Source organism: Antennarius striatus, chromosome 6 (genome assembly GCF_040054535.1).
Source record: "Antennarius striatus isolate MH-2024 chromosome 6, ASM4005453v1, whole genome shotgun sequence".
Taxonomy (NCBI): domain Eukaryota; kingdom Metazoa; phylum Chordata; class Actinopteri; order Lophiiformes; family Antennariidae; genus Antennarius; species Antennarius striatus.
The window spans coordinates 17,947,390-17,967,480 of NC_090781.1; the positions used below are offsets into that span (position 1 = coordinate 17,947,390).

The following is a 20,091-nucleotide window of genomic DNA, read 5'->3' on the forward strand; positions in this document are numbered from 1 at the left end:
GTGTGGACATTTGTCTTGCCTGTTTATTGTGCCAAAACGTATGTATAAAACAGCATAACAACACCGTCTCCTCTTATGTAGCCTTAAACACTATATAATGTTATTACACAGCATACAGTCTTCCTTAAAATGATCTGTGACCGTAAATATAGGTAATCTGCAACTTACAAACATTCGACTGTAGAACATTTGGAGAAGCGCGCCGCCATACCCGACTTATATCCTGTAGTTCTGCTTTCTGTCACAACCACCGCCGAGCAGCACTGCATTCGTCTCCCCCTCTTGTTCTTATTTGTTGTCTCTGTTTATCATGGCTGATAAAGCCAAGGCTAGTACAGATAGTGTTAGTGGTGACCATCTCTCTGATCACAACTACGCCTTTAACAATAGTAACTCCCTCCTCCTCTTCTACCTGTGCTCTAAAGGTAAGCTACATGCTACATGCTAAAGTACTGTACAGTGGATCAACATCAACAGCTGATTCTGAGTATTGTTGTTGGATCTGCTTAAAAAAACTGTTCTTTAATGTTTTTTGTTCTTCTTCTTAGAGATTAAATTGCTTCATTCACCTTCTACTGCCTCATCCGCTGTGGCGGGTTGCAGGGAGCTGCAGCCTATCCCAGCATGAGGCGGGGAAACCCGGAACCCGAACACAGAACCTCCTTTCTGTGTGGCCACAGCGCTACCCCGCCACTGTGCCACCCTATTAAATTATAAGGAGCAAAGTTTACTGTAAACTAATCTGAATACAAAACAATCGCGTGAATCACAAGCTTAATGGTAGATATTGATGTAGATATTAGAACTATACATATAAATTTTAATATGATATATGAGCAGGAACCCATGGAAATTCCACAATAAAACAATAATATCAGTTTTTGTTTGTTTGCTTTGTTTTCTTCTTCGTCACAAGAAAACAAACCGCTGTGTCCGACGAAGCCGTGTCAGCTCCGTGTGTGTGGGACGGACGAAGGCCGCTTCAACGTTATGGTCCGGCTATCCAAGTAGACGCGGGCTTCGTGAGTTCGGTCCTGGTGAATAAAGCATCAGGGTTCCCCACATGACAACGTGAGGTCCATCACAATCAAAGAATATAAACCGCTATGTTTGACGAAGCCAAAACGGCTCCTTAAATGAGAGACAAGAACAAATGTGGAGACCGGAGCTAACTCGGCTAGCAGCCTGAACTTCCGTGTAGACGCCGGAAGCGTGACAGCCTGAGGTTTTCAAGTGAGCTTTTTCAAATATATAGGTGGGGATATGTTTTCATTCTTCTTTAATGTACAGTAACATATTATGTGTTTTTAATGGTTTTCTAATGATTTTACGATTCCAATATTTATGGCGGTCAGACTTGTAGTTGAGTGAAATGACGTTAACTTGATTATTTTTCTGTGTTCTTTTTTGAAAACCATAATGAGTTGAGAACGACTCAACTCAAAGCAACCTGTACCTGTATTTTATTACATCCCATTCCAAAGCAGTGATGTATTGTAATTGTCAGTGTTCGTGTGTTCATCCGTTTGTCCAACAAATATCTTCGTAACCGTTGCAGATAGAAGGATGAAACAAAAAGCACATTACTCAGGCAGCACAGGGGATGAAAATGAGATGACAACCTTGACCTTGAGAAAAATAAGTCAAGGTCAAATCTTAACTTTTGTACACCAAGGAACCGGATAAGATAGAAAGACGAGGGAGAAGGCCAGTGTGAGTAAGACCGTAGATCAAAGCTAGTGCTTTGATCTATGAAAGTAGGTCAGGGTAAAATTTTGAATTCAGGGGTGTCGTGGGATGTTGTAGTCTCCGACTGCATTGGTTCTTTTATTATTATGTGTTTTTTATGTCCTGTAATTGTTTCTCTTCAGTCTTAGGGAATAGTAATTTCATATTTAGAGCACTAATGACATTAAATTACGTCAAATGATAATTATAGACTGAAATTTAATGAATAACGACTTACGAACAATTCAATTTATGAACAACCTCATGGAACAGCTTTTGTTTGTATGTTGAGGACTAATTACTGTATTTTCCACACCATAAGGTGCAAAAGCCTTTAATTTTTTCAAAACTTGACGGTGCACCTTTTAATTAGAAGCACCTTATGTGTGCACTGAGTTCCAAAATCTGTCAAATTTTGCTGTGTGATTTTAATACAGTGGTAGCACTACTAACCAAATTAATTGGTTCTGGAAGAAATTTCGTAAGTAGAAAATTGCGTAAGTAGAGAAGCGTTTTCCATGCAAATGCCCTAATCCATTCCACGCCCCCCAAAATTCAGACATGTTTTATAAAGCATAAAAATGCATCAAAACATGTAGCAAATACATGTTACAATTATATTATTACACAATAAATCAGAGTTGCGCACAATGTAAAAAACAAAGAATAGAGTAAAGAATAAAAAATATGATCATTTACCTTTTAACTGCTGTCCTCATTGTTTTTTGCCCTCTTTGGTTCATGTGCTCTTGCCTCACGATGCCGAACAACAGAGTGAATTCCAGTCCACCTTTTGAACTTCCCCAACCACCCACGCAATGCCTTAAACTCCTTAAACTTCCTTTTGTTTTAATAACGTGGCAATTGTAGATGCATTACGGCCATATTCTTTGGTGAGATCCACCAAACGCATCCCTTTTTCATGCTTTTCTGTTATCTCTTGCTTTGTTGGTAAGGACAAAAAAACTCTTCTCTTCGTCTTTTCTTTTCCTCTTTTCTCCGTCACTTTCTTGGGGTCCATAGCGAATACTCTAAAAGTTAATATATTTGTGTAAAACTATCGGAACACGTCATGGGTCGAGGGCCGAATGACAAGGACGCTGCATAAACACCGATCTAGCTCCACACAGAGGTCCCTCTTAGCCAATGGGATGCCAAGATGCTAGGTAATAGCCAATGGCAGAGCAGCTATAACAATGTTGCGTTCAGGAATCTTTGGGACTTGCGAGTAGCAGCCCATACTGTATTTATACCTTTCATAACTCGAAATTTCTTTCGTAACTAGAGGCAATATTTTCCTGTTGAGGCGTTTCGTAAGTAGAACATTTCATATGTAGAGATATTCGTAAGTACCACTGTAAGTGCTCCACTAGATTGACCGTCAGACCATTTCCTGCTGGCATAAGGACATAATACGTCACTACATACACTGGCAGTGATAAAGCAAATAGAGAGCATTATGTAACGCTATGTACAATAAGTACGCTTACCTCAGCCAAAGTAGGTACACTGTACTATCGGTACGATGTAAAACAACATTTGTTTGGGTAAGAACCCCTCGAAAATGACGTCAGCAAAGTTATACGCTTATGAGGCACAACTCAAACTACATGCTACTTGTTACGTTGTGAACGGGAATAGAGAAGCTGCGAGAGTCGCATTTTTTGTCTTCACCAGCTCTGCGAATCCATGCGCGCCCATATCACAGCTACAGTGAAAACCCAGTAACAGCAAATTAATTTGGAACTCCCCACTATTCTGGGAGGATTCACATAAGAACTCCAACCACTCAACACTGGTATAAACAGGGCGTTCAAAGTGTAGTTGAACATTGTGGGAGGGATGGACTGACTTCAGAGTCAGTTTTACAAGCCAAACAGAGTGACGTACTCTATTTACCATTAAATTAACAGCCTGACATTAAAAACTAGTTAAAACTGAACCAAACAACACAAAAAATTAATTAGCTAAAGATGTATGTCGGAGCCTCCGACACTGGTTACATTAAATCCAATCTAAGTCAATCTAATAAGATCGCAGAAGTGGTTCACCATCGGAGGAGCATAAATAAATGTTTGTTCATGTGTGTGGTTACAGCCTGAACCACAGCAGGAATGTGCAAAAGTGGGCTGTGACATCATCCCTCAGTTTGTGACATTCAAAAATCTGTTGTCAAGAACACCTGCATCACAAAACGCACGTCAACAACACTTTTAAGCTGGAGCAAAAAAAACAATCCAAGAAAGGTGGAATAGGAGGGGACCAATGACAACTCTGAGGTACAACACAACAGAGGAATAAGAGGAGTGTGTTCAGAGGTTTACAGACGCACCGAGTTTCACATCTGAACAATAAACCAGCAAAAGGTGAAGGAACCAAAATAAAAGTTTTAAAAAATTTTAAGAAACAAAAAAGTATGTGCTTCACTTTCCATCCCGACTGTGGCTGTTCTTGTGACCTCTAACGGCACAGAAGCAAAAGAAGATCAAGGATTGTCTGAAGCAGGAGATGAACGTTTCATGAGCACTAAAAGATCAATCAGACCAGAAAACACTTCTTCTTTGTCTTTCAGCTTTTCCCTTCAGGGGTCGCCACAGCGAATCAGTTGCCTCCATCTAACCTTGTCTTCTGCATCCTCTTCTCTCACACCAACTACCTTCATGTCCTCTTTCACTACATCCATAAACCTCCTCTTTGGTCTTCCTCTAGGCTTCCTGCCTGGCAGTTCAAAACTCAGCATCCTTCTACCAATATATTCACTATCTCTCCTCTGGACATGTCCAAACCATCTCAGTCTGGCCTCTCTGACTTTATCTCCAAAACCTCTAACATGTGCTGTCCCTCTGATGTACTCATTCCTGATCCTATCCTTCCTGGTCACTCCCATAGAGAACCTCAGCATCTTCATCTCTGCTACCTCCAGCTCTGTCTCCTGTCTTTTCCTCAGTGACACTGTCTCCAGACCAGTGGTTCTTAACCTGGGTTCGATCAAACCCTAGGGGTTTGGTGAGTCGGTCTCAGGGGTCGGCGGAGATGGAAGTTGAGAAACACATCGTGTCAGGTGTTTTTGCCGAACATACATGAATCACTGTGTACGATTGACACATCGTGTCAATTCATGACACGCCCACCTTAGCTATTACTGGCTGCAGGTGATGACACTACATCGATTAGCCTACCTGTGCTACAGGAGATTTTGCGCACTCAGTAGTCAATTCATTGATGGTACGTCATCTGATTACTTTCTTAATATTTTAATTCATAGTAACTATGCTGAGCAAAAAAAGAAAGTGGTCGGACGAATATGTGCAACGTGAATTTACATGTACTGTATAACTGAACGTGATGGGAGTCAGCGTTCTGCATGATTTGCAATGTCAAGTTGAGCAACTCTAGTCTCACACTGGCAAAAATAAAGGAACACTTCCTTAAGCTTCATGGAAAACAAAATAAACAGACTTTGCTGTGAAAATGACATAAGAGTAGCACTTGCCAAGGTAAAGCCACGCATATCTGAACTGGCATACCTCACCACTGTCTTACAGTCCTCATACATGTCCTGCACTGCCCTAACATACTTCTCTGCCACTCCAGACTTCTTCATACAATACCACAGTTCCTCTCTGGGCACCCTGTGATAAGCCTTCTCCAGATCTACAAAAACACAATGCAGCTCCGTCTGGCCTTCTCCGTACTTTTACTTTTACACATCTAAGCCAGTGACTTGTTGTGCCGGTCCCAAGCCCGGATAAATACAGAGGGTTGTGTCAGGAAGGGCATCCGACGTAAAACTTTTAACAAATCAATATGCGGACCAGAAAATACCAGAGATCAATCATCTCTCTAATGAGTTTTGTAAATGTGATTGAATGCGAAGGTTTTGATCTGAAAACATCAATCTTCTGGTCATTAAGGCCTTGTTCAGACTGGTTGCCTATATCTAATTTTTAGCCCATTCAGACTGATATCGGATACCTTGTTTGTCGTCTGAACAGCCCCATACCACATGATATCCGATTATTGCAGGACGGATTGAAACCACATTTGGGAGGTAGTATCGTGTCAGATATGGACAGATGCTTCTCAGTCTGAACAGCTCCAAACACTCCGATCGGATATGGCGGACCGTGATGTCATATCAGTGACCCGAGAGCAAGGCGCCAGAAGGAAGAGCGGAAAAAATGTAAAAATAAGTTGACAGTGTCAACTTGACAGTTGACAGTGTGAGATTTTCTCCACCTCTACCAGACAGTGATGTCGCCAATACGCTAAGGTAACAAAACTTCACGTTCATTGTCGTCGTTTTTGCCACTGTCGCACTTATATGACCTCACACATTACACGCACTGAACGACGACTCCACCCCGACATCGTTGTCACGGCAACCTGTCAGATCGGCCAATAATGTGGCTTAGTCTGAACAGAGCCAGATCGCATTTGGACACTTGCTAAAAACAATGAACAGTCATCCCTAAAAATCAGTTATGGAAGGAAATCCAATATGTCTGCAGTCCGAACGCAGCCTTATTCCACAGCTGCATCATTTAATTATCATAATGTCTCGTCCTAATTTGCTCCTGACAGATGGTCCTATGTAAATCCATAACTGATTGATAATCCACCGCTAATCTGTTGAACAGAGGGCGTCACAAAACTGAAAAAAAAAAGAACAGCTGCACACTGGGGGGCTACTGAAGTCATAAGACTTTATAAAGGCAAGTTTGTATGTTTGAAAGCCTCCACTTGCTGCAGGTGGAGGTAAGACTGACAACCGATCAGATACCAGCTGCGAAGAGTCTAACCACGATCTGCCACATGGAGCAGCGGGAAACTTGCGCTGAGATCTTCCAACCTGCAGCCATTAAAAACTCGTTGTTATAGGAGAGACTTTACAACTTAACTCATCAGTGCTCACACTACATTGTAAAGATTTATGATCTATTTGATTCCAAGCTTTTTGCAGCTTCTGAAAAGTAGGCCAGTGACAGCGGACCTTGATCTTCTATTGCACCTTAATGTCAGTCTGTTGTCAGAAATGCCATTAGAACCAAGACCATTGAACCTTAATAAAAAGGTCCTGGGTCATCAGGAACCTGTAATATCATTAGAATGTTGAATTGCTGATAATGACGTAGAAACTGCTTGGATGACATGATTGATATTCTAATTCTAATTTTGACAAAGTGTCATTGAGTCATCGCGACCCAATCTAGCCGAAAAGTACAGCCATGACCTTTTAAAACCACACCTCTCACATGTGTGCTCCAGGTTTTAGTGCATTTCTAACAAAAACCAGGTAAACCAGCTGAAAGTTGAACATCACAATGTGTGATGGAGAAGCAATGGTTGGTGCACTGACAGTTCTTACATCGCTGTTGGTTTGGATAGGGAGGCTCACTTTTAAGGTCTTGTTACAATTGACATCTGATTCGGGAATAAATTGCGAAACTAGCCATGCTATACTGAAGCTAAATTCATATACAACCTGGTTTCATGTATATGTAAATTCATGTACAATCATGTTGGATGAATGACAAAATCTTTGTACCGTTAAAGCAGGGGTTGCTGCTGCATCTGCCGTCCTTCTTCTCACAGTTGGATCCCTTGAAACCAGTCGGGCAATGGCAGCTGTAACCGCCACCGACATTCTCAATACAGGTTCCCCCATGGAAACAGGGGCTGTCTTCACATTTTATGGCGCTGATTTCACAGTTCATCCCATAGAAGCCTTGAGGGCATTCACATGAGTAATTGCTCACCAAGTCCTAGAAGAGAAAACAATGCGAAGATGTCTTTCTGTTCATTTAAACAGCAGATTTTTAAAAAATATTTATGCAGTAAAGATTTCTGCTAAACAACATTGACTTACTTTGCAGCTGCCGCCATTCCTGCACGGGTTGCTTTCGCATTCATTGGTCTCAATCTCACAGTTTTTTCCCATGAACCCTGGCCGGCAGGCGCAGGTGTAGCTGCCCTGGCCAGTGTTGGTGCATGACGCATCGTTTTGGCATGGCCGGTGGTTGGTGCAATAGTTCAGGTCTGGAGATAAGACATATAATGAGAATAACAGAGAGATGAGCTCAGAAAAGCTACGAGAAGACTGAAAGAACAAGGATTCCACGTGTCATAGCTGTTAGCTTCATGCAGATGGGGATTTCATTGCAGGACTAGGGTGGACAGTTTGGGGTGGGGAGTTGTTCCACCTCCATGGTGCCTGCAGACATACTAACAGCTCTGAACGGACGGCGTGTGACATTGTAGTGATGTGAACAGGAATGCAATATGTTGGAAAATCATGCTCGCTCTCTCTATTTCGCTATGTATTTACATATATTTATTGTTGAGCAATGCAATGCGCCCTCACGCATTCGCGCATTAGCACGGTCGACTTCACCTCACCGTGGATTTTTGGTAGGTAGTCATGTGATACATGAGACACAAAAGTGCTTTATAAAAGTCGATAAGAGCGTGGGAAAAGGTATTAAAGATATAAGGTGGTTTAATATCAGTATGAGGAGGGTTCATAAACGTTTAAATTACCATAAATAAGAAAATTGTTTGTCACTATATCACGGAATTTGTTATTCGCTCGTGGTTCCTGAAACGCATTAACCGCGAGTAACGAGGGCGCACTGTGTGTGTGTGTGTGTGTGTGTGTGTGTATATCTCCCCACCTATATATTTGAATAAGCTCACTTGAAAATCTCCCACTGTCATGTTTTAACTCCACCCACTACCTGCCCAACCAATCACGGCGTATCTGCCAGAAGGAATCACGTGAACAATATGGCGTAAGGCATCGGCCGGTGAGACTTTTTGTTGCGGTTACGTCTCTGTCCACACAACAACGCAGATATCCGGGACGAATATGCTGGCCAAAGTGAAGTTTTTTGTAAACACCAAGTCTCGTTATCGTGTGGACGCTGTAACTGAAACTTTTACTATACAGGGGTCGTCTTCCTGCGACGAAAACCACTTTGATGCTACTGTATGTGACCCGTGTCTACATGTACACACAGAATGGACAGAGGTAAAACCAGCTATTTTCTGACGTATAACAGCTCCACGTCAAAGACACATTGATAAACATGCTTGACAGTTGGATATTTTATCGTCTATTTCTTTCTTTATGAGTCATAAAGTTTATACAGTGGACAAAAATGTTGTTTTTAAATAAAAACCAATGATATGACCCAAGCATAATCACTGGATATACCTCAATGTTACAAAAGCACAAACATTGTCCATACCCCAATCCCCCCTCCCCTCATTGTACATGTTTACTGTATTTTCATTTTCATCATGTCCAAATGATCATTTTCCATACTGCCAGTGTGTGTGTGTGTGTGTGTGTGTGTGTGTGTGTGTGTGTGTGTGTGTGTGTGTGTGTGTGTGTGTGTGTGTGTGTGTGTGTGTGTGTGTGTGTGTGTATACTGTATATGTGTGCAAGCATTTGGAGTTAAAAGTAATTTCCCTACGGGAATTATTTACAATTTTATTTTTTGATTTTTCACACACACACACACACACACACACACACACACACACACACACACACACACACACACACACACACACAGTACTGCCATTACTAAATTCTACATGTTTTGCATACTTCCTTATTTTGCTGACATTTTTATTCACAGGCTTTCTTCAAAATGCCACACACTTCAAACTCACACCAACTGATCTTTTAGCATCCAGTAGATGTCGTTCTGGAGCAAATGAAGCCTCATGAAGCTTCGAACCACAGTGAACCAATTGGGATAAAAAGCTTCAATTCTTGGGGCTTCATCTGCCCATCACAAACTATACAGGGACTTCCCAGTAACGTAACTTTAGAGTGTCATAACTGTTCCAACAATTTTCATGTTTTTGAGCAGAGTCAAAACAGCAGGAACGACACAGAAAATAGCAACGAATTCTGAGTTAAAGTATTGCTCGAACAGTCTGTCCAGCTATGGTTTCCATTTGGAATGGGACAATCGATGTAGTATCCAAAATGCTCCTTGGACATCTGACAAAAATGCTCTTTAAGTAACTACATACAGTTCTGTTCATCTAGTCAGCTAACAGAACTATCACTTCTCAAAAATTTCTTTTCCACTTGCTCTTTTGACAGGTGCCTTTTCCGTTAGCTCCTTTCCTAATGTCACCATTAGTTAGCTTTCTTTCTCCAGTTAGCCTGCTAACACTCATCTATGACTTCACAATGCCCGCCCAGCGCTATCCATGATTTGCCAATAAAGTCGTTACATCACCACGTTGATTTTTGGCTATGTTGGGTGCGCTTGGTTTATAGTACCAATACATCTGTTTTCATATGTTTGGTATGAAGTCTGATGTTACTGTTTTATCGTGGAATTTCCACAGGTTCCCGCTATTATATATATTTACTAGCAGGAATATATATTCACATATATACACACACGCAAACACACACATATTTTATATATATATAAACAAAATTCTGCAATATACCGACAAACTTTTTATTATTTATGATAATTAAAATTTTATGACCCTCCCCATACTGATATTAAACTACCTTATATCTTTATTACCTTTTCCCACACTCATATAGACTATTGAAAACAATTTAGTGTTTCACAGAAGTGCGCGCGCTGAGAAGTTCTGTGATTTACGGAACACAGCGCACAAATGGGTGCTGTCAACCAATAGCATGCTCGTACAGTATCTCGTGACCACCTACTGAAAATCTGTGATGTAGTGAAGCCGTGTAATCTTGAAGCGCAAATAAGCGAGGGATTACTGTGTGTGTGTATTTATATATACATATATATATATATATATACATACATATATGTGTGTGTGTGTGTGTGTGTGTGTGTGTGTGTGTGTGTGTGTGTGTGTGTGTGTGTGTGTGTGTGTGTGTGTGTGTGTGTGTGTGTGTTCGGGTGTTGTTTCTGAATGTCCATCTGGAATAGGTTTTACTTTAGCCGATTAAGCTATTGAATAGCATTTAACCCTAGAGAACCCACACCCATTTATCCTTACAGGAAAATTATGTGGATTATACCACAGACCAAGTGGACCATATGGAACACATTTCTGAAGTTTTTTTTAGAACAATAAAACTTAGTTTTATTATTATTTATTATTATTTTATTACTATTTTGGAGAGATCACTTTCTGTCACAGACACAGGACTGTCACATGGTCATGATACCAGGATGTTGAGTATACGTCACTTAGGGACTTAACAAGTTAAAATCAGACATAAAGCTTTATAACAATGGACAGGGACATTCAAAGCGCGTGTGACACCGGTGTCACTGTGGGTCCTCTCGGGTTAAGTGCTAAAACTCACTTTTATGTTTCAGTACTGTGTTACTGTGTTGTTTTTTTCTTCTCCAAAGTCAACCAAATCTTCAATTCTGTTTTCACAAGAACATGTCGCTCATTTCTGAATATTATGTTGGACTGCTCGTGGTGGTTCACGCCCCTTCATCATAGAGAAAACAGTTTCATGCCAACCAAATAAGCATTTCATAAAAGGTGTGTATTTGTTTTTAATATAATGAGATTGGACAGAACTAACAGCATTTAGGACAATTAATTACATATACCTAAGGAATAAAAAATAGCTAATATACTTAAGATACCTAAGGGAGAAAAAGGTAAAATTTTAATAAATTGGAAAATAATAATAATAGCCACGTGTAGATAAAGGCTGTAATTGTTTTATACATGTATATTTTAAAGGCAGAATGCCAGGACAGCTTTTGTGCAATACTTAAAGATTTATGAATTAATATTTGGATATTCTCTCTGACTTTCATATGACAACGTTGCTGGAATTCCTTTTCTGGAAAATGTATGCTTGCCTGCAGAACTTTCTTCTCCACCTCAGCAGATCACTTTTGCCACCTTGCCTAATCTTTCACGGTTTCACAGTTTCCACAAAGTATTTTCATGTTTTGTTAACTAAGATATGACCTTGTTCTTACTCCTGAGAGCACTGAACTATCATTCATGCGCTGCTGACATCACAATGGTCCCAGAATGGGAAAGTCATGGGAAATGTGGCATCAACTGCAGGGGCAGCAGAAACTCAATCCACCAAGTCCTGGGTTGGGGTCCGGAGGGTCACCAGCTCAAGACCCGTGTCAAACGAAAACAAAAATTCAGAGTGTGAACTAGCAGTGGGAAGCGTGAGTTCACCTCCTGAGCACTTTAGAGGTACCCTGGAGCAAGGCACCATCCCCTTCATAAACTTCTCATTTTGGACGCACCATGAAGGAGCTGGCCGTCACTCTACTTCCCCATCATTTGCATAACTACAAGCCCCGTGTGCTTGTGTGTGTAATGGGCCTGCAACTCTACTATATATATATATATATATCTATATATATATATATGCATGTAACCACCAGTGTGTGCTAGAGTGGATTAACAATTTCCTACAGGATTGATAAAGTTGATTGCATTTATATTTCCAACTGAAAGCTCTTTAGGACTGAGGAGCCATTTGCTCAAAGACATTTAACCCACTTGTTAAGTTGTGTTATGTTCTAGACCAGGGGAGGGCAAACTTTTTGATTGGTGGGCCGCACAGAGTTCCACAATTTGACAGGCGGGCCAGCTGAGGAGCAGATAGATGGAGTGTTTATTTGTACTTGTGCAAAAAAGAACATTAACTGGAAGGTGTTGACCTTTAACAGGCATCAAAGCTTATTGTAAAAATAATTTTACAACTCCATTCCTTCATTCATGTTCTATACCCGCCTCTTCCACTTTTGCGGGTCGCGGGGAGCTGGAGCCTATCCCAGAGGACTGGAGGTGCAAGGCAGGGTACACTCTGGACACGATGCCAGTGCATCACAAAGCCACACAGAGACAGACAGCCACACAGGCACACACTCACACCTACAGTCAATTTGGAATGGCCAATTACCCTGAAGCACATGTTTTTGGAGGTCAGAGGAAGCCGGAGAGCCCGGAGAGAACCCACGCAGACACGGGGACGACATGCAAACTCTGCACAGAGTGGGACGCACAAATCCTTGTTGTGCGGCGACAGTAAGGATTTATTTCATACAATTAACTAGAACCAAGGCAGTCACAGACTGCAACATCCTGCGACACCCATGAATTAAAAATGTTACCCTGACCTACTTGCATAGGTCAAATATCAAAGCTAATGCTCTGACCTACTGTCATTGATCAAAGCACCAGCTTTGATCTATGGTCTCAATCACACTCGCCTTCTCCCTCGTCTTTCTATCTTATCTGGTTCCTGAGTGTACAAAAGTTGAAATTTGACCTTGACCTAGTTTTCTCAAGGTCGAGGTCATCATCTCATTTTCATCCCCTTTGCTACCTGAGTAATGTGCTTTTTGTTTCATCTTTCTATCGGCAACGATTGTGAAGATATTTGGTGGACAAACTAATGAACGGACGAACAGACGGACAAAACACTTGACAAATCACTGCTTTGAAGCGGGATGTAATTAAATAGTTTAAATAAATTTGGCAGGCTGGATTACAAAGCCTAAAGGGCCGTACGTGGCCCTTTAGGCTTTGTAATTTGCCCGTGTCTCTTCTCGACCCAACGTAACATGGCCAACTGCAATCACGTAAACAAGCAAAACCAAACAGCACTGTTTGTGCTGCAGTTCATTCACACTCCACAAACTTAGATTAATGACACCACCGCTGTTAACTTATTCACTGCTGTTAATTTTGAAGCTACTGCACAAGCTGCTGCCTTGGTTGTATATATGATCTCATTTTGTATATACAGTAATCCCTCGTTACTCGCAGTTAATGCGTTCCAGGACCATCCGTACAAACCGAAATTCTGCGATTTCTCAACAACTCATTTATTTTATTATTTATGGTAATTTAAACGCTTATAAACCAGTAACGTGCGGTGAGGTTCACGGCGGTGAGGCACCGACGTTGAAGTCAGTTCTAGGAGTCAAACAGAGTGGCATATTTGCCATTAAAACTGCAGCCTGACATTAAACACTGGTTAAATGCATTACCACTCAGTTTGAACAGGGCGGGTTATTTCCTGATCTGAAATTTGAAGCAGATCTTTAAGCTCCGACGATTGTCTTCTTTTATTAATTAAATCTTGTTTTGATCGATTAGTAGTTCTATCAGAGGTGAGGCTCGACTACTCGCTGCTGCACTGTGTGTTACAGTCATACTGATATTAAACCACCTTATATTCGTACAGTGCGCCCTCGGTCTTCGAGGATAATGCGTTCCAGGAACCACACGCAATTGGGGAATCCACGATCGAGATCGCAATTTATTTACAATGCACCCTTGGTCTTTGCGGTTAATGAGTTCCAGGAAGCACACACGAGGAATCTGCAATCGCGATCTATTTATCTTATTATTTACGGTAATTTAAACATTTATGAACCTCCTCATACTGATATTAAACCACCTTCTATCTGTATTACCTTTTCCTACACTCTGATAGACTGTTTAAAGCACTTTTGCGTCTCACGATAGTCCGAGCCTGATGGATAGAGCGCACTTCCGGATGCCGTCAGCTAATATAATGCGCGTACGGTACCACGTGACTGCCTACCAAAATTCAGCGATGAGGTGGATTCGCAAGCGTTGATGCGCGAATGAGCAAGGGCTCGCTGTATTACCTTTTCCCACTATGGTATCACGTGACCACCTACTAAAAATCTACAATGTGATGAAGCTGTGCATCTTAAAGAATAAGCAACAGATTATTGTATATGTCTGAAGTACCTCTCCCAGTTTCCAACACAAACTTTGTGCATCATCAGCACCTGTAGATTGGAGCAGCAAAATAATACAAGTGAAAGTGAAATGGAAGAAGACCAATGAAGGAGCTCTGAGGAACACAGAGTAGCTTAAAGATGAAGAAGAGCTGTCCATTCATAGGTTTCACACCTGAGAAATAAACCAGTTGCTTAAATATTGTGCATGCTGAGTCCAATATACCAGTCACCACAATATATTTAGAATATTATTATAATACTAATGAAAAGTTGTGTTTGTGCTAGTTCTGGGCTACACTGAAGAAATGCTAATCTCAAAAATACAGAACATTATAATGCAAGTTACTGAAACTGCCATTTTTTTCTTACGGTTACGCCTTCCATCCACACGACAATGCAAATATCTGGGACGAAAGTGACACTTTTTGAAAATACCGGCCAAAGTAAAGTTTTTTGAAAACGCCAGGTATGCATTGTCATGTGGACGCTATAACCAAGACTTTTCTATCCGGGGTTATCACCCTGAGACAAAAGCCACTGTGACGTCAGTGTGTGTGAGCCGTCTCTACATGTACACACAGAATGGACTGAGTAAAACCGACTATTTTCTGACGTATAACAGCTCCACGTCAAAGACGTGTTGATAAACTAAGATAAACTGGCGTCGGCCTAAGATGCTGACGCCACTTCTAGTTCAGACTGGAAGTTCTCCCACCAGCTGTCCGCTGGCGGGAGAACTTCTGTGGTGGAGGTCGTCCTCCAGGAGGAAAGGTGTGAATTTCCACACGTTCCGATCCTCTCTCCTGTCGTTCTCCGAGTTGTTACGAAGTTATTTTGCTTATAAACGTGTTGATCAATGCACTTATGTGGTTATGTGTGGACGGAGATTTTTTTGAAAACGCTGTCGCGTGGACGCAAATTTTCTTTCTATGAGGGCAAAAAAAGTTGCGATTTCAAATAGAACCGGCTATGTGTGGACATGGCCAAAGTAACAAGGAGTTACGGTTGAATTGATTGATTGGTTGTGTTCATTCGGGGAAACAATTTTTTGCTCATATGCAGATGACTAACAACTTTAAATTAAAGCCAAACCTGCTGACAAACAGTAATGCAGTAATCCCTTGTTACTCGTTCCACGACCACCTGTGAAAAACAAAATTCTGCGATATAGCGACAAACTATTAATTTTATTATTTACGGTAATTTAAATATTTATGAACCTCCCCATACTGATATTAAACCACCTTCTATCTGTATCACCTTTTCTCACACTCTTACAGACTGTTTAAAGCACTTTTGTATTAAAGAAAAGTGTTTCTTTAATCCACATAAGTTCCATGAGTACCGGAATGCAGAACACACACGGACGCTGTCAGCCAATAGAATGCGCGTATGGTATCACATGACTACCTACTAAAAATCTGTGGCGAGGTGAAACCGTGCATCTTGAAGCATGAATAAGATAGGGATTACTGTACCACCTATAAGTAAACAAAAGATTTTAAGATTTCATTGTGCAAACAAACAACTGTGAAAGTCTTCGCTTCCTTCAAAACTCAAGTTAACGTAACCCTGTTTATTAATAGAGCTGGAGGTAAGCAAAAGAACACCACTGTGTTTATTAAAATGTGTGTAAATAAATGAATGAATAAATAGATACGGGGCCAAGGAGAATATATACTGGAATATTAATCTGTATTTTGATACAGGTTAATACTCTTAGAAAGACCCACTCTGTCCTATTTATTCAGCAAATTTCATTATATTCAACAACCTGTTAAATTACAGTTTGATAAACTAAGAATTATTTTCATCTATCATTATAAATCCAGTGATTGTTGTCGTCACATTTTCTCATCAAAATGTCATTAATAGTTCCTGAAAATGCAGTTGGACTGAAGTTGTGGTGCGTTTAGGTGCTGGTAGAAAGATCAGACTTCTGAGAATTAAAATCTGGCTGAAAATGAATGCTGCTTTTATGAGCAAAAAGTGATTACTAAATTCTTTTTGCAACAGAACCTTTTCCTTAGCCACACAAGTTATGATAGCAAAAGATGAGATGAAAAGCTAAATTTCATTTCAAAATTCATTCCAGGTTTCCCAGTGCTTCACCATCCATTGATTTTAATCATCTGCACGTATGACCCAAATGAACCCAAGTATGAGGACAGAACTCACAACTTGGAAATGATCAACGGTTGCGTTCAGGTTCACATGTACACTCTCTGTTTAAAATTAGGCACAGATAAACATTCCTGTCTACGTTCATTCCACTTGAGTTTGCATAATTTGGAAATTTTAACAGTTCGGACAAAAAGTGTTTTGTTTTTTTTTAACTACATGTTGTGATGCGTTTAATGACCTCGCAGGACACAGGATCCACCCTGGCCTTCCCTCTTAATTACTGATTTCATTGTTGTTCAGAAGTTTGACTCCTCACTGCCCCCTAGTGAACATTCTTCATCAGCTTTTAAAAAAGTAATGTATAAATAAAGTTTAGATCGTTATCGGACTAACAGGTGAAAACTGTGGGTCGGTGGCTGAACTTTTAGAGAGTACAGTAAAAGTTTCTTTTAAATTTCCCACTGTGCTTGAACGCTACGTTTTGAACGCACCTTGGTCGCAGTACAGGCCTCCCCAGCCCTCCTTGCAGTTGCACTGCCAGGGCTGCTGACACGTCCCGTGGACGCAGTACGGGTGGCGGGCGCACTCGTCGCAGCGTTGGCCCTGCCAGCCCTGAAAGCACACACACTTCCCAGGAGACTCGCAATACCCGTGCTCCAAGCTGCACCCCCCTACACAGATGGCTGATGGGAGGAGGAGGAGAGAGAGAGGGGGGGGGGTCAAAGGAAGGGAAAGGGAGAAAGGGGGAGAAAGGAGAGAATATTACTATTAATGTGTGTGTAGGTCTCATGTTCTCTAAACCAATCACAAGACAAGTCCCTTACCCTCTCAGGGCCTCACACACACACACACACACACACACACACACACACACACACACACACACTCCGTGAGTGCTTGTTAAGTGCTGAACGAAGCAGCTGGCCCGCACAACAAAAGCAACACATGCCGTCTCTTTTCACGCACGGCAGCGCGCATTAGGCTCCAGCGCGTGTCCCTGTCGAAGCGGGCGGGTCGGGGGCCCATTGTTGAGCTCAAAACAAAAGACCCCCGAGCCAATACACACACACACACACACACACACACACACACACACACACACACACACAGTGATGGCGTTGACAACTGCTTGACTTAACAATTTCAAGGCCGCTTGACAAGAAAATGAAGCGCCAAGGGTCCCATTCTCCAACCACCACCCCACCCCACCCCACCCCCTTCCAATCTGAGGAAACGTTAGAATGAAACCAGAGGGAGGGGAGAGGAAGTGCTTTATTGCGGCTGAAACTGAAGTTGAATGTCATGTTGTTGATTTAAAATGACTTTTGGTACGACCTGCAGATAAACCCCGCAGCTCTGAGCTGCGTAAATCTGTGCGTAAAAACACAGAATCAGTCACTGCAGTTCATTTCCGGATCAGACGGTCGCTGATCAAACTGTCAAAATACAAAATTAAGAACGCAGCCACGCCACCCTCCTCTTCCTCCTCCTCCTCCTCCTCCTCCTCCTCCTGAGCTGCGCGTTTTGGACACTCACCATCGGAGCAGTACTCGCCGCTCCAGCCGTCGTGGCAGCGTCGGTTGCCTTCGTCGTCACAGGTGAAGTGGCCGAAGGTGTCGTTGCGGGGGCGGCAGTAGGCGGAGCAGGCGTCTCCGTGGTAGTGCTCGTCGCACACCACGTGGTAGGAGTAGCGGAGGGCGCTCTGGTTCCCGAAATGCACGTCCTGGGACCATTCCGTCCCCACGCTCAGCCTGCGGCGGGTGGCCAGCCGGCTGATGAGGTTGTTCTGGTTCTCTGAGGGGATGAAGACAGTTTTATTACGTGTCAGATCCTGAAGGGGGTGGGGGTGGGGGGCGGCAGCAGATGTAACGCTGAAAAATATATTTGATGAAATCTTCCTGTATTGCGGTTGAAATGATGATGTCTGAGCATCCGAACGAGAACTTTAAAGTAGAGACTTCAGTTTATCGTCATATATTTCACAGGACATCCTGTGAACACCATTTACGTCTGATCTCCAATCAAACATGAGCGCCGCGCCGCTCCGTGTTATCAGTGTTGCTGTCGCCGCCTGGCGGTGAAGGAGCGACACTGCAGCAGCAGCGGAGGTTTACCTGTAGAGTCCAGTCCTGAAGACTCCGCGTTCCAGGCTTCAATGATGAGAGAGAAAGTCCCCTGAAACCAGAGAATATTGATTAGATATCGGATCCATCAGGTGTTCACTGGCTGCATTCGATGCGCTCGATGTGAATTCTTTCAGGGGCAGAGATTGGTTTTTATTGTGGTTTATGGTTTGGTTGCACATATCTAAACGATTTACGTCTGATGACAGATCTTTAGTAGATTACAACCACGCTGGTGTTTAATTCTGACTGGGATATTCACTGGAGGTTTGGAAGAGACACCGGTGTGATTTTCGTCACCTACCGGCCACTTGAAGTGAAACGGCACCCTGATGGGCGCGCTCTCGGAGATGGAGTTGGAATCGGCGCCGAAAATCTCTGTGAGCGCGGTGCCATATGTGCACGGCGGCTCCGGATTGATGACGTCCTGTGAGTGTTTGAGGCACACGCGGAAAAATATCTGGCAGTCCAGGGAACGGGAGCGACAGACGCCGTGGGAGCTGGTGAAGGAATTAATCTTCAGCTCGAACACACCAGAGGAGAAGGACTGGTGGCGACAGAGGGGGAGAGAAGGTTCATAAACTGGCAGGAAGACAATTTGTTGTCTGATATGAGTAAAGACTTAGGAGAGAATGTTCAATAATTAGCCCACAAATGAAAAGATACACCGTCCGCTCATTGGTGGAAAAGTTACAGGTTTTTTGTTTTATTTCTGCAGACACTGATTACATTTGTGACACATTTATGACATTGTTTACATGTTATATATTCACCAATATATGTAATCAAATTGTGAGTTATGTAAGTCCCGAATGAATGAAGTGTATCTGTGAGCTCCAAGCCCTGCGCGCTGCGCGTAAAAGCGCACTCCTCCAAAGCGCCCCAGAGACTGGCGCTCAAACAACCTTTTCTGCAAGTTTGCTGTCGGAGCTACTCACCGTCTGCGCTGATCCGAACAGCAGGAGACACCACAGTAACAGTCGCACCATGTCGGCACGGAGAATCCACGCAGAAAGCACCGGGGATCCACGGAGGGTTTAGACGTCCGTATATCCAAAACGGGTCCCCAGGAAACCGAGAGCGTCTGGAGGAGAAAGAAAAGGTAAAAAAAAAAAAGAAAAAAAAAAAAAAGATCAACTCCTACATAAAAAACACAGTTAATGACAAAGGTGTCGATTCAAGTGTCCGCGGTCCGGACGGGGGAAAATACGTGAAACGGTACAAAAACTGAACCCACTCGGATTCTGAAATTTGAACTGTATCGGTAGCGGTCAAGCGTTATCTTTATACGCAGGAGGAGGAACCGAGGAGGAGGAGGAGGAGGAGGAGGAGGAGGAGGAGTGTGAGGGCCGCTGCAAAAAATGTTCACCTGAAGAACG

At 42.4% G+C, this 20,091-nt stretch overlaps 1 protein-coding gene across 1 annotated transcript in view; it reads right to left on the bottom strand.

Annotated features, from left to right (window-relative positions):
* dlc (deltaC) overlaps positions 1 to 20,091 on the bottom strand; it is a 49,321-nt gene extending 29,230 nt beyond the window's left edge. Inside the window, exons 1-7 of the mRNA XM_068317036.1 lie at positions 19,651 to 20,091; positions 19,017 to 19,259; positions 18,704 to 18,764; positions 18,126 to 18,383; positions 17,081 to 17,272; positions 7,598 to 7,767; positions 7,277 to 7,493 (exon numbers count right to left, since the gene is read on the bottom strand). Coding sequence (XP_068173137.1) covers positions 7,277 to 7,493; positions 7,598 to 7,767; positions 17,081 to 17,272; positions 18,126 to 18,383; positions 18,704 to 18,764; positions 19,017 to 19,259; positions 19,651 to 19,701 — 1,192 coding nt within the window. The 5' untranslated portion in view covers positions 19,702 to 20,091. The remainder of the gene's footprint in view (positions 1 to 7,276; positions 7,494 to 7,597; positions 7,768 to 17,080; positions 17,273 to 18,125; positions 18,384 to 18,703; positions 18,765 to 19,016; positions 19,260 to 19,650) is intronic.